Raw genomic sequence first — 24,674 nt, 5'->3', positions numbered from 1 at the left:
TACCCTGGTAAAAAAAAACCAGCACAATAGTGCCAACAATCATTCAGGTCGGAGGCAAGCCACCGAAAGAAAGTGTCGATGTAGAGGACTTCATACATACATACATACACATACATATATATATATAGAAGAGGTCCTTCGCGAGGACAATAGCCTTCGCGTTCAGGACTAGCCTCGGCTTATTTTTTTGCCCTTGATAACATCCACAGCTGGCAAACGGAGCTTTCGTCCGGCGAGCTTATCGATTTCATATGGCCGACGAGGGGTGGGTAGGAAATAGGTGAGGGGGTGAATAAGGAAGGGGGCTTCTTTGCTGTAACGCGCGAGTTTACGATAAGCGATGGAGATAGCATTGTTGCAACGTTATGTCTGGTTACGTCGGCTTATGTGTTACGGTTATGCCGTCTTACGTAGCGCGCAGGCCACCTTATTTCAGCTCGTAAACCAGCCCCTCGTTTACAAACGACCACGCGATAGGGTTGAGTGTTAACATAACTTCCACAGTCCGAGCGGAGGAAAATATGCACTTTCCATGTACATCATACCATCAAACTCGGCTCGCTTGCTGATTGAACTACACCAGGTACAAAAAGTAAACGTAGGAAATTGGAAATTAACATTCGGTCTCACTAAAAAGTTCTTTTCAATCATCGTTACCCCGAGCAAACAGTTTATCTGGCAAAGTGGCCTAAAGGTGTCTCCGAGGCAGAAATCTTTGCGGAATTGACGTTCATATTTATATGAGTATTCCTTTGGAGTATGGAGGATGAAACCTCAGAGCTACACTAACGGGACAATTGTTACGTGAATACTGAGAGGATGGATAATCCCTGAAATCTCTTGGAATTAGATATCACCTATACGTCTAGGCTCAGCCATTATGCATTTGACTATATGTAGGTAGGTATATTGTACGCTTTGAGCAGCGGTATGTGTCTCATTCAACCCTCTATAGACCAATGCTGATCCATACGAGTATATTACCCATTCTCTGTTAATACGATGAACGTAATTGGATACGGTTTTACTTCAAATGACACATATTGGGCCAATTATATCTGCGGACTTTAAGCGACGTAGAACGCGATTTATTAATTATGGATGGTGGTGTGTCGTGTGTTTACCTCATACGTAACAGTGTGTTTTGAGGCAAGTTACGCATTGCAGACATTTGATTATATGTTACACCGCCATCTCAGGACATCGAAATTCCGATGAATTTCAATTCTATGGAAAATTAAATTTCGACTTGCAAAGAATTTCATTTTAATGGCTAAATTTTCTGACAGTTTAGATTCCAGTGACAATTTGACGATTCGAGTTGAACACCCCAAGGTTGTTAAATCGAGGGTACTTGGGCGGGTGGAGAGAAGCAATTATCAAACGTACCGAAGAAAGGGAGTGAAAGAAGAGAAAGAAGAAGAAAAAAAAAAAGGTAATAATTATAATATCAACGGCATGAGAAATGTTATTCATTTTCCGGAATATCTTTTGAAATAATAATTAGAGTTTGGCCCGAATGTCCAAAGTTTTCGCGGGAGGGACTTTCGAGTTTGAAGGGAATTATATTCGCGAAGAAGATTCCTCTCCCCACACTTTTGGTGCAGAGCGGGTGGCGGCGTATCTCTCCTTTGTTTCCTGCATCTGCGTAGTCGGTAGATAAGCTCCTCGCTAAGCCCCGTTCATCGGGGAAAAACCGTTTATTCAAGGATTTCCCGTTTCGCTTCAACGCCTTCGGACGCCGGGGCGTCGCGACGACGCGATCCTATACAGCATCAGCCACGTTCCCGAGCCTGCAGCGTCTCTCGGCTCATCTAGCCAGACCTGAGAAACCAGAAACGAAACCCTCGGAGCTGTGCTTAGGCCCAAGTTTAAGCAAAGTTGACAGTGAATGTGTTTACGCTACGGATCTATATATGTATATGTATATTGTATATATTATATATATTGTATATTCCTGGCACTAGAAGAGATGGGAAATTAAGAAAGACATCCTCCCTTGCAGGGAAGACTCACTTGAGTCGAGTCTTTTCTAACACAGAATTAATTTCCGTCCAACCCCATAGATTCAGGGGATAAAATTTGTGCCAGATATTCTCGATCTTTTTCTTATCGATAATCTGGCTGCTCGTGATGCTAAACTCAGTACATTCTTCAGATCACCTGAGCTGTTAGACTTGAAATGATGACATCATTGTACAGTTTAAAGATGACTTAGGTGGCTTCGAAAAACACTTGAATAGTCCGTGACTATGAGTAATTCTTACCGAATTTACACCTGATTACGAGCACATAGTAACCCCTCTGAATATTCGTTTAACTAGTTAAGAGACCAAGTCACGCGATAATTTTGGCAAACTTAATTTACATTCGCCCATTCAATCTTTCGTTCACTCATTACCGGCATAACAAATTATCCGGAATTTTGTGACAATTCAACCGGGAAGGCAAAATTTCATCTTGGTGACACGGGATCGCGATATAAGGATAACTTTGATGAGCTTAAGGCGAGCGCGAGGTTTAATCAGAAAAAACGACGGGGTGGGGAAGGAGAAGGGTAAGGGAGACTTATTATACAACGATCAAAGGTATAAGGTTCTACGTTATATAAAAATATCGTTAACCTAGACCGTTCCAATTTAGGAAAGAGTGCACTTATCCGTACTTCTACGGGAGTGCACTTTGCTGCAATCTTCAAGAGGTACACGCCGAGGTGAACTGAACGAGAAAAGCAGGAAGGAATACGGAGGAATGAAGAGAGAAGCGAGGCTGAGATGAGAAGAGAGAGTTGAGACTGCCCGATTTCTCATTACGTGTGAAGCTCTTCGATAGATTAAAAACGGAAATAGGTAAGAGGAAGGCAAAAAACAAACAAAAAGAAACCACAACAACAACAACAGCAGAGTTTGACGAGAAGCAAAAACAATACCGAGAACCTGGAAACTTAAAAGCGCTGGAATAATCCTGAGCTGTAAAGAAAAGCTGTACATATATACATATGATGGAATTGGCTTCGAGTACATATGTATGTATATTGGGCGTTCCACGTTAAATTAGCAACCTAAGTACCTCATCCTTTTCGGTTTTAATCATTTTGCTGTATGATGTTCATACCGACCCGAAAAGGTCTCGAATTTTTTTTATTCAGTTTTCTTTAGCTACCGGTGAAATTTGAAAAAAATCGAAAAACCAGTTCTGAAACCATATTTTTTCGTAAGTTTTTAGTTTTTCCATGTCGGAATCGGAGTTTGTTTTAATTTTTTTTTTTTTCTATTCCCCTATCTAAATAGATCACGGAGTCATAAAAATAAACGGGATTCTGCAATCTATTTGGATGGACGGACATAAAAAATGAAAAAGAGGAAAAAATAATTCCGATATGGAAAAATTATAAAAAAAAAACTTGCGAAAAAAAACCGTAAATATTGAGATTCCATTGTCATGCGTTGTTTAAAATTTATATTTTAAATCGTAGAATCAGTGTGAATTTCAAAAAAAATCATAAAAATTGTAAAAAATTGCTTTTTCATAATTGGTTTGGGGATTTTGTATAAATTTCACCAGTGGCTGAAGAAAATCTGAAAAAATTCCCAAGACCCTTTTGGGTTGGTAAGAACATCTTACTGAAAAAGGATCAAAATCGAAAGGGGGGTGAGACGTGGAATGCCCCATAAACCGGTGTGCTCGAGGAGCTTTTTTCACCGTTGGTAAATCTGTCTTTTTATTTCTTTGGGAGCGTCTGAAAGACGGTTCGAAATAAATTTATTAAGAAAGAGAAAATTTCCCGTCTTTCCCGAGGTATGACAACGCCCGCTCGGTGGAAACCATTAAATATTTGCCTTTTAGAACGACCGACTAGGTTCCCAAGTGGCGAGCGAATTTAAGTGCCGGAGCTTTCCGTCCGCGGCTAGAAGAGAGGTGTCATGGACGAACGGACACAAAGTGTAGAAATAGGACGGCAACCGTACGATCGAGTGAGCCTCAAAGACACGAGGGGATGTGGGAAACTCGGGGTTGATCGAGAATTGAGGATTCGAGGGGGAGGCTGAGGCTGAGGCGAAGTGAATTCATTGCCGGAATCCTCGGGAGAATTATGTAAATATTTAGTGGCTTTGCGAGACATGGTTTGAGGCTTCCAAGTGAATTATTTTATGTAACACTGGTATGGTTCACGCGGGCACTTCTTTTTTTGCCAGCGTTCCGTGCGGAAAGTAATCGTTTCTGCATCAGTGCGAAAAGTGATCATCGGCGCACAAATAAGTGCATTTTTACGTGCCAGGATTGAATAAGAACACAAGTGTGGTCCTCGGTTTTGTCAATCAGAATAATGAGAATGGAGAAAAAGAAATTCAAGAACATATTCCAAAAGCTATGAAATTATACGAATACAAACGAAATGGCATCTAAATTATTTTTCATTACCGCAAATGGTGCGTCCACCAAAACTTGGCGGCAGCCTGTGTTTGGTGTCCAAACTTATACAATATATATATATAGATATAATACGTGTTAACGACTGAGGGAAAAGTTTTGGGCGATAAAAGTTAACCCGAGCGTCCGCGCCCTTCGAATGCCCGTCGTTTAACTTATCCAGATCTTATTATTTTCTGGCTTATCGGACGTATTTCAATTATTTATTCATTATAACTCACCGCTCCGAGTCTTATACGACACGCCAAGTATTACTCGTAATGAGAACGATCTCCGGTACGAAAAATTTGACTTCATACTTTTATAAGCGAGAACCGGCAGCTACGATTAGGGGTAAAAAATTCCTGTGTAAAATTACTTCATATATCCGTTGACAATGACTTTGAACAAAAGATGAAGAAAACAATTCTCGTTTATCTTATCGTGTAACGAAGTGTAGGAGTTACAGCTAGAAACTAATGGGCAAAATGAGCGAGAGATAAGACGCTGAATTAAAAATGAGAATCAGAGTTTAATTCGGGTTGAATGTTGCTGGATGATCTCGGAGTGATGAAGAGTAATTTGGTGAATTTGTATACACGATCACACGGGTGGGAGAATCGAAATGACAAATTACCACAGAGGCACCAAGGAAGAGAGAAGCGAGGGAGAGAAGGGCGGAAAGGAGGGAGGTGGAGGGGGGAGTTATTTCGTAATGGTGTATTTGCGAATCACTCTCGATCATGGCAGCAGGCTGGAAAGATCCAATCAAGTTGATTTGTTTTCCATTAAATAGTAATCGAATCGCGTCCCGCGCAGCCGGCACAGAACCAACTTAATCCAACCTTGCGTGACGTGATCCCGCCGACCGCTAGTAGATACCGCAAAAACGATTATTTCATTACGTTTATCGTCGTGGTCGTCGGAGTAGGAAATTAAACTAATTGACCAAAACCGCTGGTGATCATCCCAGAACAAAGAAATAAAAGGACGAACGACACGCCGTCACGCATCAAGACGACGAGTTGCTTTTTTCCTTGTTTTGAGGCCTCTGTCGATGTGAAAGTTTAATTTTTTACAGTATGATTACGGGACGCGTGGTTCATACGCAAATTTTTCTATACAAAACGGAAATTTTTTTCACGCAAAACTCAAGTTTGCCTTTAAATGGGTTCAAACTTCCACGTCGATCAGACGCGTAAACAGTTTTGACGAGAGTAAAGAAAAGCCCGTCGAATCCGGTACTCTTGGAATCCAAAGTTTGGTCAATACGTAGTAAACTAATGCCGGAACCAGTGCTTGAATAATTTCGTGAAAAAGGTTCATCGTTCCGAAAAATTTCATTCCCACATTTCGAGACTTCGGACGATCCACGGTATTTCAGAAATTTCATATAGCTACCCACCTACGTCTCAGACTTCATCGTGTTACACACGAGATTGCGTAAAATCCGGTGAAATTCCGGATTCTGGATTTCATCAAGATTCTGAAGGATTTAGTACATACAAGACACAATGATATTTCACAGGCATATCGCAAGATTTTACAAAACGCATACTTAATTTCATTTACAAAGTCTTGTCTAATTTTTACGCATGTTTAAAAATTCGGTTACCAGTATACTCTCTCTTATTACAATACTTCTCGTCGTTTCCTTCTCACTTATTGTCGAAGGGAGATCCGACTAACAATTCCTCGAGCAACGAGTCGGTTTCACGTAGGTCGTTTGACCAGTTGAAAAATTGACCAACCAATTGACAGAGTTATACTTGACGGTGGGCCTGGCAGCATGACTAACGGCTAAAATGTTTCGTCCGGCATATTATACCGAATAAACATTTCCTAGACGACCCCGAGCATGTGTTCAATTGCCGCAATTTCACGGTGTCACAACCGAAGTCCAGCAGTGCGAGCAGAATATCGAGTACATACTTGACTTTAATTCGAAATAACGCAGCGGGTGGGGATGCAGGAATTTTTTAAACTTTACTCTCCTCGTGACGTAACGAATTTCCTTTTCAATCACCGACGCTTCGCTTTTTTCGGAAACCCCATTCCCCCCAGCCGGTGATGAGAGATGGGTTTCCAGGCTTTCCGGAGGATGAACAGCATAGGTCACGACGTGTTCCCGGCGAACGGCGACCTCCTAATTGATAATTAAAGAAATTTTCGCTCCCCGCTGTGCCGTTTAATGCGGACTGCAGACGTGATAACGTCTCAAGCACGTGACGAGGCTTGAGAGACGTTCAGAGTTTGCCTTTTAAAGTGAAATTTTTAGGGCAAACTTATTAAATCACGCACAGTCGAACGGGTTTCCCAGAAATTGCACCGCGTCCGTTTTATTTCACGATTTCTCCGATATCTGTGCTCGACCATTTATCGTTGAATATGAATTATTATTACATGTTGCGAATAATTTCGCGGCAATCGTGTGCTTCGTGTAAGATACATCGAGTGACGGCTGCAGGGTACGCGGTAATGAGATACCAGGTGATGTAATTTCAGTAGATTGAGAAGCCGCAGACGTTCACGAGTCACCGACTGTTACGAGTCGATTCCCTTTTGCTTCGATACGAAATGAATACGAAAATTCTTTTGCAAAGATTCACACTCGCCGATACAACGGACACCGCATAAAGTCGCTCTGCACCACAGTTCGCAGCCTCTCCCTGGACCACTTTATTCTCCCTATAGAACCTTTCACTTTCCATACAACATCTCATCTGAATTTCGAACACACTTATACCTCCCTCTCTACCGTTCTCCCTCACCCTCAATCTCGCGCTCTCTCTCTCTCTCTCTCTCTCTCTCTCTCTCTGATTTATTTATTTTATCTTTATTTATTGCTCACTTTCGTTCTTTAATTTAATTTTATCTATTTTTATCTCTATTCTTTGTTATTCTTTTTCAACTTTAGTTTTAATTTTGTTGTTGGTTTTGTTATATTTTATACCTATAAACATTTTATGTAGAATGTATGTTCTACGTAACACTTGAGGGGACTAGTCCCAGGGCGAATAAACGCTTCTCTCTCACTCTCCCTCGGACAAAGCATACCTTCGAGATCAACTGGTTTATTACGGGAATAAACGCTCACCTCTCCGATCTCAGACGCAGACAGGAATTACAATCGAGAGAATTAAGGTTCAAAATTTGATATTTTCAATCAGACTGATTTTTCGAAGATCGATAATTTTTGTCAACTTTACTACGAGATGATAGTCGTGCATTGATTATTTATCGAATCATAGTATTCATCAGCTACGATCAATCTGAAAAAACAAACATAAAATTTTTTTGGGAATTCTTGTAATTTCACTCTGCTATAGCTCGTTTCACTCAAAGAACCATATTTTATAAATCACTTAAAACTTCGTTTTCAAACATTGCGTTGATATCGATTTCAATTAATCGATGGCAAGATTGAATGTACTGTCGAAAAGAGAAACTTTTCAATGAATTTGTAGAAAATAATATTTTCAATAAAATGATCTGGCTTTGAGTGAAGTCAAACGAATCTGCTAAATTTTAAGCAATTTACAGCGGTATGAAATGAAACATCGATATCTAGCTTTCCCATCTTAGTATTATCAAACAGATCTTCGTAGTCTAGGAATAAGAATCTAGATTAATAAATACTGAGTGTATGACTATCTCCTAACAAAATGAATAAAAAGTACCTATTCTTGGCCAACTGCCCTCGTCAAAGGTGAGAGGAACGAAATGAAATACCGATATGTGAATCTTGAAGAACATGCGGATCGTTGAGGGTTGTAACTGAGTCGCAGAGGCTGTTATCCTTTTTATTCCCCATCTTTTTAGCGCTCCTTGTTGTCGTTTCTTTTTTTCGTTCCTTCTTCGCTTCGGGAAGCCGTGCATAAACTATGCAAATAAATACGTTCGTGTATTCTTTTCCTAGCCCATTGTAGTCAGCATACCGCAGTAAAATACCGTCCCTTATATCATATGAGTTTTTCATGTACCATATACCATGCCACAATCCGAGCATAAACTCGGGGACGGCCATCTTTTGTGTTTCCAAGCACGCCCTTTTCCTCCCGCGGACAACCGCCGCCCAAAACCCCCGGCGAACCCCATACCTATATGGCCTCTTTCTTTTTAAAACCTCCTTCCTCCCTCATCCCTTTTACCCTTTTTTACGGTGCGTACTCCGTCCGTAAGGCATTTTACTTTCAGTGTAATTTTGTTTGTTTTCAGTTGTTGTTTTTTCTTTTATTTTTCCCCCCTTTTCCCTTACTTCTTTCCCCACCCCGTGATGTATTTTTTATGGAGAACGCGGTATTTGTTCTAGGGCGAAGGACACGGCGCTCAGCGAAGGATGAAGATCCCTTTCTCGAGGAGACCTCTTTCATGTTATTTATTTGTTACATAGGTGATCGAGTTCCGATTCGAAAACAAGCCGCAGGGACTGCGGATTAAAAAGAGAAATCTCCGCCCCTTGGACCGAATTTTCATTACTCTACTTTCGTGAGGACGAAACGCGACGCTGTAGGGATCAACGGCGAAGGAAACTTGTGTCCCTGGAGAGGGAAACTAATAAAACTGACTGACGTCGGGGTATCGAAAACGTCGGAAACGCCAACTATGAGGCTTGCCGTATTTAATCAAGCTTAGGTAAACTGGATGAGGCCGAAGTACGGACAATAAAAGAACCGAAAGAATTTTCTTTTTCCTCTTCTTCTTCTGCTTAGGTCCGCCGTTTTCTCGGGCTGGCTATGCGGCGGACGTCTGAAACCTGTCCGCTTCGAAACGCATGCCAAGGTATTTCCAAATTTCATTTACATCATCCGGAATATTACCGAATACAGAGACCTTTGCCAAAACCTTTCACAATTTCCATACGATTACCTCCAACTCCATTTCGCTCTCGGATCGCCTCAGCCTGCCTGTCTGCCTGCCTTTTAAAGAAGGGCGTACCTTATACGCGAGGGGGTTGAAATCCGAATTTGGAGGAAGAAAAGGTAGAGGAAAATTCACCCCATTCACGAGCTGAGTACACGGTGAATCCATTAGAACTGGCGGGTATCGGGTATACAATGCTAAAATCTAATATCGCATCTACAAATTGATGGGAGAACATGATCAAGGTGTTTCGACTGCGTAGAAAAAGTCGAGAAGACGCAGAACTTAAAATAAAATGGAACCAAAGTCCTTACACACATACTTCTATTCGCATAATGAACATGTACGTAATGAAATGATTGTCTATTGAACGTTAAGTGCAAAAAGAGTGATGCAAGAAAAAGAATCTGATCAATCGAACGAACACCGTGCAGTCGAGTCAAGGTCCATCAATGTCAAAACTTTTTTTTAATTTTATTCAAAGAGTAAAATGAAAGTGCGGGGTCGAAAGGTTCTGTTGCAAAAAATACTCCGAAGTAAAGGAGGTTTTTTCAACACCCGCTAAAAGTGCTATTTCACGCTTCAGAATCGGAGAAAGCTGAGCAGTAGTTTCACACTCGAATAACCTAATGCATCAATTGACAGACGAGATTCGACTGTAAAAATGGATTGTCAAACCCGGTGGACAAACTTATTCTCCATCGATTCTACGGATTCTGCGTGAGCGATCATTAAATTTGCGCTTTAGACTTGATTCATATACGCACGTGAATTACACCGATTGACGATATATGCTCGTATCGAGATTTCAACCCCTTCGGACACGTTTCCTCGTCACCAAGTTAGGCGTGATCACTTCATCCCATTCTAATTATAGATTCCACTTTGAATATTTCTCGCCGCCTTATTCCAGCGCTGAATAATTCAGGTACCCTTAACGAAGGCCATACAGCCGAGATGCACCGTGTCGGTGAAAAGCTTAATTCCTCTTCATTTAGAAGTGATGCTGCATTCCGGTGCTCCCGACTTCGCCTCTTGCATAAATATAACAAACTACTCACAACACGATGGCAGACATCCTGCACGCAGGACCGCCATATTCAATGTCAGTTGAGGCAATAAAGGACCAAGGGGGCTAGAAGGGGTCAAAACCGAGGGCGCCATGCCCGGGATTCGGTTAATAATCCAGACTTAATTATGGCCACTATACCAGCCTGTTGGCGACTGTAACACAGCATGCCTCGTGCAAAGGGCCGAGTACAGAGCGATGGCGGAGGAATTGGGGCGCAGCAGAATGGCTATAGCCACAGTAGGATGGTCGATATAGAGATGAAAAATTGCCCCTGCATAATGCGTTTCACCATTTCCTGCCCTCCACGTTTAACCACGTCAATATGCCCGCGTTCTTCTGCGAGGTAAAACCCCTAAGAAAGGAGAAGAGAGACGACGCTTTCTCGATCGCGAGTGTCTAATAATTACAAATATCCCGACGCGCCCTTGCACACACGTGGGGATGTGCCAACAGTCTGTTACTTCAATCCCTCGAATTTATTGCCCGGCTTTGAGCTACAGTTACTCGGTGGAAGAGGGAGAACCTAATTCCGAAGGATGAAAATAATTCATTGTCTTCTTTTCTCTCCGGCTCTTTCGAAGTTTGCTCCACAGCGTTTTTCTTCTCACTCTTGTTCGGGGGATGGGGGTGAAAGTGATGGAGGATGAATATGCGGTCATCGTTTATCGCGAAAACAACCAAAAATCGAAAATACAGGCAGCATAAGGCTATAAGTAATGATTCTGTAAAGAAGTCACTTGAGACCTGAACGAGGATGGAAGTAGTTGACCAGTCATGAGTGGTTCGTGAACAGGAAGTGACTCGGTCGATTACATATTTCCAAGAAAGTTGCTGATATCGTGGGCAATTTGTCGCTGGTATTTGAGTGCAGGCTGCGTGCAGATAATTGCGAATTGATACTGTACACATTAGGCGGTATAGTGAACAAATTATTCAGCGATCTTTAACGCACTCTTTACAAGGGGCTCAGTGACGAAGAAGAGAGAGATATAGAGGTATAAAACTAACGAAGGGAAAAAGTTCATGGAAAGCGATTGCATCATGAAAAAAAAATCCATGACTCAGGAATGCGTTTGCGAAATACCGTCATCGTGTTTGTTTCCGTTTGCGAACGGTTGAGCATGCAAATTGAAGTCGACGATGGCTGAACGAAGGTTCGTAATAAATTTATGTAAAGTCGAAAAGTGTTGTATGCTTTTCGTGGCGTCGTCTCAATTTGTGCAGAGATAATTTTTCCACGGAACGGGGCGAAACGGGATAAAGAATCTGCTGAATAGTCCGGGCGCGACCTTACAGACAAAGGATGAGGATAGTCCGTGATAAGAAGGGTTCCGAACTCGCCATTTCGGAGGAACGGAAGGGGAGGCGGAAGCCGATCGAGGGATGGGATCGAATTTATCGCAATTCAAAAACCCCTGAACCCGATATCGCGCGAGCAGCATGGAACAACTCTTTTCACCCCAGCGCAGCGTCTGCAGGAACAGGAGGCTGAGGTTGGTAGAATCCTGATTCAATCTCAATATCAATGCCGGTAATCAACAGTTAATCTAATCTATTATTGTACAGTTATGCGACGGTGAGGTACAAACTAATTTTGTTAGCTCTCAGAAGGGGTAGGTATGAGAGATATTCCAAAGCGTAATAATTCATACTTTATTACACTTTTAATGAGACATTTCCGAATACAGATATTTCAATGCCCACTTTTACTCAGAGTTCCGATCCCCTCGCCGCTGTTATTAACAAACTTTTCCTTACTCCTCGACATGACCTTAATTGATATCAATTTTTCTTTCACCTTTTATTCTTTTTTCTTCGCACTTACTTTCCCAGATTAATCAACTGCGACAAATACACCGTTTGTACAATGTTGTCGTTACGACTGTTTCGTCTCTTTAAACTCGCACCGGAGGTTCGAGTTTCTCTTGCAAAATTATCCTACTTTTGCCGCGTTCAGTGTCGCCATGTTATAGGCCTAATTACCCCGTTAATTAGGATCAATTACCAACGAATGCTTTTGCCTGGGGACGACTAATTCTACAGTCGTAAACTACGCACGTGACTGTGAACAGTTTTTTATTTCTCATCATCACGTGGAGAATGAGAATTTTTGCACAGAGCAAAATTGGTGGGTATATTTTCGTCTCAATATCTTTATCGTCGAGCCATCATCGTGGCTAGAGGACAATTGTTTTTGCCATATCAGATAATATAATTCATAAACAATTACGCCAAATTTCAGGGTTATACAAAACCCAGTAATTTCGCGTCACGAAAATTCGACCCTAATGCAGCTATCGAGTTTCGAAATACCGAAGTGTCGGGTGAGTGTGGAAGGTAAGTTCGGAGGTCATGCGGAAAATTTTCGCCCTCTGTATTATACACACATCGCGGGTGCCAGAGAGGAGTTTAAAACAAAAGTTTAAATCACTATATGGATAACGAATTATTGTGTACGGTTGATGTTCTCCATGTATAGCAAATTCTGCTGCCCCGGTTTATACAAACGATAATTTGACGTTCGAATAAATCACAGTTAAAGAAATTAACCGGAGATCTGCAGTTTGCTGGATCAGTTTTCCGGACCACGTGCATCGCGCGTTTTTTTCCTGGGAATTAAAAATACAGCTCGCATCGAGCTTGCACGCACATGTCGCAGCTGGCAGGTTTCGCGATAAGCCCCTTCATCTGAGGAAAACTGCGGGGTGGTTGGTTCAAAGTGCGAAAATATATCTCGTTTAGGTTAATTATTCTTAGGGGTCGCGGTATAAGCTGGCGAAGAGAAAGAGGGAGTGCAGGGTTGAAAAAAAGAAGGCTTGGCCTTGCCTCAATTTAGCAGGGTCATTCTGGGGAACAAGTTTCCGGGATAAAATTTAACCAAGAGTAACTTGAGCGAGCTGCCGAGGCCGACGAGGACGAGGACGACGAGAAACCGCGCATATAATCTATTCCGTCAGAATGACGTAATACGCGAGAGGGGAGGAGAAAAGCTTCGATGCTTCGCGTATAAAAAAAAAAAAACTAGCTTAAAAAGTTGCTCGGTTATTCTCCTGCACGAAGTTCCCGTTTTAGACGGTGTCGAGTTATATATACCTCAGCGAAAAAATTTCGACGTTAATCCAACCCGAAATTCCTCAAATTCTGTAGCCAGATAAATTTCCTCGATCTTGTCTCACTTGACAGAGAATTAAACTTTTCACGGTGTCGTTTTCGATGGATTAACGTGAAATGAAGCCGACTGTGTGTGTTTTTTTTTTTTTCAGAGGGTAGTAAATGAGGCAAAATGGTCATTCTCATTATCGAAAACGAACTTTTAGCGGAAAGAAATCAGAAGCCAAATCATTACGTGTGTTATAAAAGAATGTCGGAGGAATGGAAGTTCGTTCAGTCGATGGTACGAAAGAAAAAGAAGGTGAACGTCGTCGATGTGCGCTGAGAGTATTCTGCGGGGGTTAAATCGAGTGTGACGAAGTCAGGCAGGGCTGAGCGAAAAAGGGGGCTGCGGGGAACAGCGAGGGGTGTAAGCGCAACAGTGAGTTGTTTTTCGAAAATCCGGAAATAGAGTGAAGAAATAGAGGGGAAGAAAAAGAGAGGTCCCGAAACGAAGTGCGGCGATATTCCAGCCGGAAGAACAGCACGGTTCTGAGAATGAAGCTTTCAGGGTAGGGTATCGTTTTTTCCATCAAAACAGCGACGCCTGTGCGTTAAGCCCCCGGCGAGGTTTTTTTTTTTTTTTTTTGTTTCCCAGTTTTCCCCGATTTCCCTCTCTCTTGTACTATCCTCCCCCTATTTTTATTATTCCTTCTCCTCTTTCGTTGCAAGTCGAGCTTTCGACCCCTACGTACAGGCGATATTTTTCCCGCGTTATAGACATTCGCGTGTGAGATCCGTTTTCGTGAAAAGTGGCCCAGAAAAAAAAAAAAAAAAAAAAGAAAAAGGGAAAGATGAATAAAAAATATGCAAAACGTAGCCCATTATAGCCGGAATAAGCTCGGCAAAAAGTAGCAAGGGCTTCGCGTGAGTGGGAGAAGAAGATAAAGCTCGACCGCAGGTGCGTGTTTGCCCCGAGAGAAGACCCGAGGAGAGGAGAGGAGAGAAGGGCGAACAGGTGGCTCGAGGACCCCGAGGCGACGCGGTGCGTAGATCAAAGCCAAGGAAGGTCCGACTCACCGATCGTCGTATACGAATCCGGCATCGAGGGTGTTGCGGTAAAGGGCTGCGGCGGCAAGGGCGCAGGCAAAGCCTAGGACATCCATGTCACATCGCGGCGGCCGCCACCCGTCCGGTTTCCGGTCCTGCTGAAGTGTATTTTCCCGGTGATGCCGGGCGGCAACGGCAGCGGAATTTCCGGGGGCCGCGCACCGCCGTTTTTGCTGCGATCGCCTCGCCGACGACGTTTGGGACGCCGACGACGGGGGCGAGGAAGGAGCCGCCTCCGCGGGGGCGGCGAACCGAAGCAACGTCGCCTTCCTCGAGGCCGGGGGGGCGGCGGGCTGCGGCCGGTGCCCGCGGGACGTCTTCACGATGTCCCACCCGGGGTGGATGAAGAAGAAGTGGAGGAGGGACGATATTCCTTGTAGAGACTCCGTTATGACGGCTTTTACGATGACCGACGAGCAGTGTAGGCAGTGCCGTCACATTCACCCCTCGAAGCATATGTCAGCGGACGCTGTTGGAGCCGAATCGCGCGGTTTCGCTATCGTTTTCGTTTTCGTTTTCGTTCCTCGATTATTCAAGCGCACAGAAATCGCGACACTTCACTTCACAATTACCGACAAAACCGAACAGCTCCAACGTTAAGGAAACAACCCTCCCGACGCGATGAACCGCACCACCGACCAGCGAGTTTACGTTCAACGTTCTTCCGTACTGTTATATCATATTACTCTTACACTCAGGCTCGAGCAAGGGCCGTCTCTAAGGGCTATCACCGCTGCCCGTTAAGCTCAAAGCTCGGTCTCAGCCTCAGACGCGATTCGGAGTCGCGACGACGCATCCTCGATATCCGAACGCGGCTGACTGTCGCGCGCTCGTGCCGAGGAGAGCTTTATACGTAGCTGACATCGATTCTCGAAGCGCGTGCGCCCGACACGCGAACGCGAGACTCCGGTTGGCGAGTTTCATAGGTTTCAACCCGGTGCCGGCGCTGCTTTCGTACCCCGTTGTTGCGGCGATCAGCGGGGGTAGCGGCGCCGAAGAGGGATGAAGGGACTTCTGAGTCCGAAGAGTCTTTCGCGCTGCACCCCTTCCGTAAGTGAGGAACCGGAACTTCCGGGTTTCCCCCTTCCCGGACGAACGTTCTTCTTGCCCCCCCCCCCCCCCCCCCCGTTATTTGTCCCCCGGCAAAAGATTGAGATAACAGGCTAATGGGGCGCGTACAGTCGCCCGCGGGGGATGATACGACCCGAGACCACGCGACGGTTGTGACCATTCGATGTCCCGCTGTCCACACCGCCGGGGAGGGTGGTCGATATCGCGAATTTACCCCTTTTGCGCTTTCTTTTCACATCGCTCTCTCTCTCCGCTTTCCTCGGTTGCCTGACGCTTTCCGTATCGTGGATGTATACTTATATCCTGATGTGTGGACACCGATATGAGATGCGTGACTCGTACGATTTGCTCTGCATTATATGTATACGGTTACTCGGCTCTATCGGGGGCGACACTTTATTCCTGATCCTTGAATCCCACAACAACCAGGATACATTTTGCTGATGTATTGGATAATAAATTCACGATTTTAAATTACAAACGTATGCTGAATACAAATTTTGTACACGATGCAGAGGAAGTCAGAATCGATGCAGCTCTCGTTTGTTTTTTAATACAAAAGTCATTGCAATTTTTAGACGGATTTGAATAATCAATTGAAAAATATTCACAAAAAAGGACTTTCACGTATTACATTTACTTAATTGCTTGCGTTTTGGACTGCAGATCCGGATCCGATGAGTTAAAATTAAACAAACAATAAAATGGAAGTGACATTGCGTTATTCCTTGTATGAATCAATAGTGTTCTAAGAAGATCAAAAACGCAACGGTTTTCGCAAGTTCTTGGCAAGAGAATTTTCGTGGGCGAATGTTGTACAATAATAACCGTCTGAAGAGTTTTATATATACAACCCTTATTGTGAAGTAGATAAAAAGGACCATGTTATGCCCGAAGAAACTTCCCGAGGTGGGGATATTCGGAAGCAGAATAATTCGTAGCAGGAAGTCGGGAAGGTGTTGTCACGGTGAGAATATTGGAAAATTGGAACCGCTGGAACTGATATTCCGCAAGGGGGTATATATTACATAGGTGAATTCGACCTCCAACCCCGAAGCAAGGTTCCAATATCCGGTTTGCGAGCACAACTCGCCAATATACTCCTCTCAGGGGTGCCTACCCCCGAATTTCCATATTTATTCTCTCCCTAGGCATAAAAAGGGTAGTAGGTGTACGCCTCTCCCCTCTCGCCTCTCGATCCTCGCCATTCGAACCGAGCAGAGTTGCCCTTCGGGGATAAAAAGTTCTAGCTGCTTCGCTACCAGGTGCGCCGAGCCAAAGGCGAGAGGATTTTCCTCGAGGAAACCACAGCCACGAACCAATCGGCCAACCTTGTTAAATATTAACCTGAATTCCGTCGAGGTGATTTCTTCACCGCTTGGCCAAAATTTCACCGCCCTTGCAGGAAACTTTCGACCAATTGGAAATTAGTCACGTTTTAGGAGGGTAACAATGAAACGAAACAGTATCAATTTGCTCTTTGCCAATACAATGCAGGTACGTCCGTTTCTGAGGATTTAATTATCGCCACCGTTATGGGGTATTTGGATATTAGGATTTGCTAGCCTACATGCGGTGACGTAATTGATAGACTCGCTTCTGATCCGTATGTTTACTTTCAATATTGTCGTAAATTAGATGTTCAGAAACTAGTATCATTAGTTTAATATCAATCTTTTTGAGAAATTTTTGGGCAGAATGATATCGTAATATTGTTCATATTGTTACTGCTATCGTTGTTTTCCAAATACCTTCGATTCAATGGAAATTTACCAAAGCAGAGCTTGCGCAAATTCCAATTATATAAACCACTTCGACAAAATCGAACATTACAATACTACTCGGTGGAGATATTTTCATTACCGTTTACTACGAAACGTGTTGTATTCCTGCGGACTGGAAATTAACCTTCATCCAGCAACGCGTATGAAGCTACAATTCATTAATTAATATTCACAAGGATAAATAATTATATTAATAATAAACTAAAATTTCCTGAATATTATTCGGTTACATTATCGTAATTATTACTTTCTTTTTTTCTCTTTCAAAGTTTCGTTCCGTTCGAATACATCGTTCGTTAAAATCCTTCTGCCCCATTTCTCAGGAAAGAAAAAATCCCAAACTATTCAATACTTCGCCTTCATTCTGCAGGGTGATAAAATTTTGTTTCTTAACATTTGAAAATCTATCCAAATTTACGGTATACTTATTTCCGGAACAAACATCGACGCGCGTTTTTCGTCCATTACCCACGTTTCGAAACTCGAGCTTTCCGACCCTGAAACCTTGACCGGGAAAACGCGGAACGAATTCACCCCTCCATTGCAGTGCCATCTTCGTATCGGCACGTAAGGGTCTTCCCCTTCGGGGTGAAAGCGTCACCTGCACAACCACCCCTGCAGCAGCCACAGCTAATTCCAAGTTTCGCAGATGCTATCAGCACGGCAACCGCTACTAGTTTCGTACAATTGCGGAGGTAAGAGTACCGGGAGAGTCTTCGCGGTTGCAGGGAGAGGGACTTTCGAGTTCGTTGCCAAGTAATTTAATCCGCCGGAAACTCGCTGCGGTGCGGCATAATACAATGCAAATCACGGCCGCAGGCCGACGTCGCCACGTGCGGTCTAAGCGTGGAAACCTGGTGGATTTTCACCTCACGTTTCCAATTTGTGTCCACGGTCCCGCGGTCAGAGTGAGTGCGAAGGTGATCGGAGGATCTCCGAGCCGAGACGCCGGCTGTCTCAGGCGCTATTCTCCGTTCCTTCCCCTGCTTCGGGTCGACAGGGCGCCGGCGTCGCTCCCCTTCGACCCGGACGTCCCACCGAGTCCCGGACGTCCCGGAAAGGAGGAATGATGCCAACAGGTATCCCGTTCGGGAAACCATCCTGCAGCGCGAATACCTTCGCTATTGACCTTCGCGTGACCTTGTTAACTGCGCTCACTTCCTCGGCCCGAAGGTTCCGAAGGACAGGATTAAGGGTGGATATTCAAACTGCCTGTAACGTTTGGAAACAGGTTTTCATTACGTTGAATTGCTCCAGAAATTGAGACTATTTAGGAATTCGGATCACTCCGAGTTTTGATGAGTTGGAATGATGGAATTTGGTTCTATGATGTCGATTTGAGCTTTGATTGGTGAGGCTTTTAATCGACACGTGAGTCTCTGCAGGCTGTGACCACCTTATCAGGATCAATGTCCACGAAACCCGACCATTCGTGATGGTTTCGCTGTGAAATAGGGTGTATAAAATCGTTTCGAAGGCACTTTATTTTTCGACCCAATTAAGTCGACCTTAGACTGCGTTACTGAGTCGGCTCCAGATCGACGCGATTCATTATTCTCGTTCCCGAAAGCTCAACAATTACTTTTCTCCGGGCTCTTCTACTTGTCTTCTTTCCTGCGTTCCTTTCTTCATCTCCATTTTATTCATTATTCGAAGAGTATGCAAAGACTCGTCGCATGTTTTGGGACCGTTGCTACTTTGACTACGTTTTCTGGAAAGAAGGGCGTCTTATATGGCCCACAGTAGCAATGGCACAGAATTCAAGATCAATGTAATCAGAATTGACAGTACATGTTAAACGTTAAAAACTTATATTTGCCAAAATTTCGCATTCTGTTTGTTCGCGGACGGCGGGGGGCTGAAGATTACTTTCCGTATTTCGTTATCAATCATCTTCAGTCATGGCGACTTCCCGCTTCACTGCGTCTTAATTTTTGGTGCTCAAGTTATTTACTTATGTTTCCCTTCGAACTTCGGGCCAACGAGCCATTCCCATTTTTAAATAATAAAACGAAATGTAAACAGACTCAATTGATCGCTCTGATAAGATCTTGGCAATGGCATAGACACTTACTTTAAGCGTTCATTGTCGCACAATAAATATGGCGGAGGCAGAAGGGGAGTTGACACTTTAACCGAAGAATTTCAGTGTAGCTGTAGTTTTATTTTTAAAACTAACTTCCTTCCGTGCGAATTTGACGGCTAATTCACAATATTATAAAACTTTGTTCAAAGAATATACAATTGTTTTTCAAATCTTTTAACCTCGTGGTGTGAACGTCATTTATTTGCAAATTTTGTACAAATTGTTCTGGATGTACTAACAATGTGGATACTCGAATTATACGGATACTCACTCTATCCGGTTATCCGAATTACCCTGATACTCGAACAATTCGGGTAGGTACTCGAACTATGTATCTGGATTTGAAGTTTCATAAGTAACGGACCCGAGTAATTCGGATATCCGAATAGCTCGAATCCACGCGTAAACACTAGTACAAACTATTCTCAAATTTTCCCCGAGAAATGAATTTTTTTTTAGGATTCATCGAAGATCTCAATTTTTTTCATAGCACCAATGGACATTATTTACTATCAACATACGACAAAATGAGCTGTTTTCGACCCTCAGGAGCTGCATCCCTTATTTTTGTGGGCTAAACGTTACGGTGGTGCTTAAAAAAATATGTGCCCAGTGTGTTTAACGTACTACGTACAACATTTCAAGGAATGAACAAAATCGATGAGGCATACCTCGGATACCTGCCTTGTCAGCGCGTTGGTTGGGATTTTGAAATCCGTGAATTAAACACAGCTGGAGAGTATCAGTCTGGCTAAAACCACGGCGATCTCTGATCTATTTGGCGACTCGTTCGGGCAGAGAGATCAGCTGATTGGTATTCCGACTCTCGAGACCAGAACAAACAGGCGAAATTCGAAATACCGAATGTAAATCTGCGGTCCCGATCCCTTTGTTATCGCAAGTGCACGGGTTTCGTGCGAGAAAGAAAAGCGCGGAAAGTGGAAAGAATTATAAAGGGATACACTTGACCATGCAATAATGGAGGTGAACAAACACCGCGTACTACCATAACAATAACGACCCACAACCGTAGAAACGGGTCGAAGTCTGCGGCAGGACGATGCCGTGAACGTCGATGGGGTTGAACGAGGGTGCAGGTTCTTTGGCCGGTTTAATCACCCACCTTTACCCCCTTTCAAGCCACCCTCGCATTGTCCTAGCTCGGTATCTGCCTTGCGAACAATGCGATGCGCGCCCAGATGGAAACCGAGCCCCCGTGGCTAACAATCCCCATGGCTCCATACCGCTGTGCTTGGTATGTGTTGTCATTCTGCCGTCTCTCTCCACCTTCCTCTTCGCCTAGCTGGTTAGCCTCGGTCCCGTACGGCATGCATATATATATATATATATAACATAGGTGTGTTCACTCCGTGCAGAGCTGATCTGGCTGCTCGTCGATATGGAGACTCGATATCGCGACATGCATCTGGGGTTTGAGATACCCAGAAGGTTGACCCCGGACATGGTGTACAATGGTATCAACTCCGTCTCCCTGGAATTAGTGGTGGATGTATGGAAATTTACCTCGACTTGAACAGAACCTCATCTGCGTCGTGATGTATCTCAAGTAATTTGTTTGTACGATATCAACTGCAAAACGATAGGTTTCTGTTAGTTATTGCGAGTGGTCGTTTTTTCGACTATATTGCAGAGGTGATACACTTTCACGTGAAATTTTTTGATCGAAAATGTGGATTAATTGTGTGAACTGTAACAAAGATGATCAAACTTTTAGTTCAATCAATGGTATCCATTGTATGAACTGAAATTTCTATCGATCAAGCTTTATCGAAAAATTTCATAGTAAAGTCTTGAAGTGTAAGTGATTCTTGGTTATAAACTATTTGAAACTACAAAATGGCCATGTTCAGGATGAGTATTGGACTGATCGAGATTTTTTTATTACCATGACCCAGAATGAGGTGAAAATTTTGTTTTCATTCGAGCTTGATTGATGGAAAGTTCAAATATTATTTTACGATTTGCGAATGACGTGAATTCCAAACCAACAAACAAACCATGTTTGACGAATACTTGAACCTTGGGGTTGATTTAGGTGCCTCAATTGTTGCATAATTTTACGCGGAAAATTTCAGAACGAAAATTAAGGCCCAGAAAGACAACTTGAAATAATTGACAGAAGCTCTTTCGAGTCGAGAGGTGCACCATAATTATGCATGAGCCTACAATGGTGTATTCTGTATAAATTCAGATCCAAGGCACGTGGCGTAAGGGTTACGAGGATCGCGAACGCGATATCTGAGTCAAAAACCGCGTTGAGATGGCTTTTAAGCTCTCGACGCACGCGGCGGAAGATACCTTCCCCCTTTGTCTTCTCCTCGATGTTCTTCCTGCTTTGATTCCCTCTCACTTTCTTTCTATCTTCATCTCTTTCTCTCACTCGGCCAACCTTTCACTAGGGGGGAAAGTTTTCGGGGACCACTTTCCAAGTTGGCTACGCTGAATAATTCGTTGCATTATCTGCGAGTGCTCTATCCCCGCGGAACTTAAACGTACTCGTAAGACTTACTTTATTCCAGGTCGATTTTTTTTTCTACTCTACTTATTCATCTTGTTCTTGTTCTTCTTCTCTCCGTTTCCGCTTCTCGCCACTTTGGAATCCCACGGAATCGACACCCTCCTCGTTTTCAAAACCCTCATCAAAGCTGTGCGTCAAGGATGCACGATTCAATCGGCCGACGGTGCTTTACACTGATATCAATCGTTCACAACGACACTTTGATCCATCGTTAAAAGATTATGGTTCATGCTTACCTCGGATAAATCCATATTGATTTTCATCCGATAATTCGACATGTTACAGCATTTAGGTACCTTGTAATATGCAGCTTATCCAAGAAATTCCGGAAGCGAATTGATGTAATGGTTGCAAAACACTTACTATGACCGAAAAAACGAGTTCCCTTTCTCTAACCATCGCAAATTGGCGATATATGGTTATCTGCTCTTTCTCAAATCACTCGTTGCTTTCGCCCACCAGACGTTGAAATCTGAACTCCTTGGACCCTCCGAGGTAACAGTGGGTGGGAAAAAATTTCTTACAATTATACTGATTCAACATACATCTCGGAAGGAAATACGAAAATTGTAGAAAAAAGAGAACATTATGAATTTACAACCACAAATGAAAAAAAAAACTGCTAGCTTCGCGCTCAGGTCCGGCTGCGTGGATAGCGTGACCACTTTCAAATCCAAGGAATCAACGAAGCTCGTGTGCATCGATCGCGTGAAAGACTCGGCGTGAATTGTCGTTTGAAAAAGATTGTATGATCTCGGACGTTTAGATGGCCGTTTCCATTAGGTAATTAATGGGTCAACGTTGCGAGCGTGAAGGGGAAAGATAGAAAAATGGTTAGGGATCGATAAACAGGTCCCCGGATGTTACCGTCGTAATAACGTCCCGTGTTCAGCAACGTTTCGAGAGGCTTACAAATGAAACGCGTCGCGCATTTGCATTACGGCTACTCTCCGTTTCCAATGAGGCTACAATGCGAGCTTTAAAGGGTTGGACAGCGGTTTCGATTCTGATAATAATGATCTTAAGACGGAGCCCGAGGGACAAGCGCCCATCCTTACGGTTGCGGGTCTTGGCTGATTGTTCGAGCCGCGAACAGTGAGCCATGGATGTATGTGTATGTACCATGGGCGTAGGGTGGAACCCAGAACAACCAGCACGGTCACCCCGTACATCGCGCTTACCCAGCACCCCTAATTGAATTTTGGTTGTAATAGCCCGCAAGCCATGGACTTCCGCCTGCACCCCTTCGCCCATCCTTTACCCGTCAGGGTAAATAAACATTCGTTTGCTTCTGATTAAAAGGTGCAACAATACCGCTCTACGCTTCGTAGGTATAAACAATTACGTATTCCGGACGCAGTGCCTGCGCTTGATGGATATTTGTTGTTATATCACAGTTGTTGTCGTCTTACTTTGAATAGCGGAAATCGAATTTTCGAACGCACGAGAAGGCAGCTGTGAGACACGTGACGATGCTTCTTAAGTGTGCTGAGCCCCAACCCCAGGAATCATACTTTACGAATGTAAAAGCACGACCCATTAATTCGACGATTATTTTACGTAATGAACCCTCGCGAATACACGTGGCTTTGTGATACCGGCTTATTCAATTTGCAGGAACGCGTTATACGTGAAAGTTGCATATATAGTAAAAATATACCCAAAAGTGGCATAAAACTAAACATTGCGTTTCTTGGACCAATTAATAGACTGCAGACATCGTTCACCGGCATTCCCGATGGAAGGTGGTCCAAATGTAGAATTTTTTTTCCGACGATTAAAAAATTTGACCACATAAGTACTCGACAAATTTCTATTGAACAAAAAACTTTCATTACCGTAAGAAAAATGTCTTTATTAAAAGTATCGAAAATCTCTAATAAAGCTACTGAACTTTTAAAAATATATCCTTTCGAGAGAACACTGCAGATTATAATGCAACAGTTTCAATAACACAGACGTGTGCAAGAAATATAGCAATGTCACGTGATTCACATATCGAAGTGCTCCATTGTCGTATTAAACTAATTAGACCTCATTAATCTATATCTTAATTTTGTTATTTGGATCCAGAATTCGAAATATCTTAATCTAAGATCGTTAGATGATTAAATTCGAATTAAGAATCTCGACGTTGCCTGGACGTCAATGTACAACATCCTGAACTCAGAGCAAGGAAATACACCCAAAGAAATATATTATATACACGATGAAATTTCAACCCGTGACGTTCCTCCCTCGGCCATAACACTTTAAATTGGACTTTATCCCTCCTACGCTGGGGCATACGGTAGTTTTTCGACACGTTTCCCACTTTTTCAAATCCACCCCTCCCTTCGCCAGCCACGCTCGTCTATTTTTCATGGCCCCTGGCGAATCCACCCGGATGCTGTACCTCGGTCGCTACCCGGCTTTTATCTTCGAATGTCTCGACCACCGCTGACCACCGCCGGACGCCAGAGGACGACGCATAGCCGTTTCCAGAGATTGATGAGACCGGGTTTGGACCCGCATCGGGTCCCCTGATGAGACGATCTCTGCCTATCGACCATAAAAGGATTCTCACTTTCTCGTTGGAGGACCGCTTTCCTCCCTCGCGCTATTCGATCCTGATCTTCTCTCACCGCTTAATCGTCATTCTACCAATTT

The 24,674-nt window shown here is 43.5% G+C and overlaps 1 protein-coding gene across 2 annotated transcripts in view; it reads right to left on the bottom strand.

The window, feature by feature from the left end:
- Positions 1-14,631, bottom strand: part of LOC124407019 (protein O-mannosyl-transferase TMTC2) — a 166,033-nt gene extending 151,402 nt beyond the window's left edge. For both annotated transcript variants that reach the window (XM_046882795.1, XM_046882796.1), the window contains exon 1: positions 14,516-14,631. In XM_046882795.1, the coding sequence (XP_046738751.1) occupies positions 14,516-14,601 (86 nt within the window). In that variant the 5' untranslated portion in view covers positions 14,602-14,631. The remainder of the gene's footprint in view (positions 1-14,515) is intronic.
- Positions 14,632-24,674: the final 10,043 nt, after the last annotated feature.

Source organism: Diprion similis, chromosome 6 (assembly GCF_021155765.1).
Source record: "Diprion similis isolate iyDipSimi1 chromosome 6, iyDipSimi1.1, whole genome shotgun sequence".
Lineage (NCBI taxonomy): Eukaryota > Metazoa > Arthropoda > Insecta > Hymenoptera > Diprionidae > Diprion > Diprion similis.
This window is presented reverse-complemented; position numbering and strand designations above follow the sequence as displayed.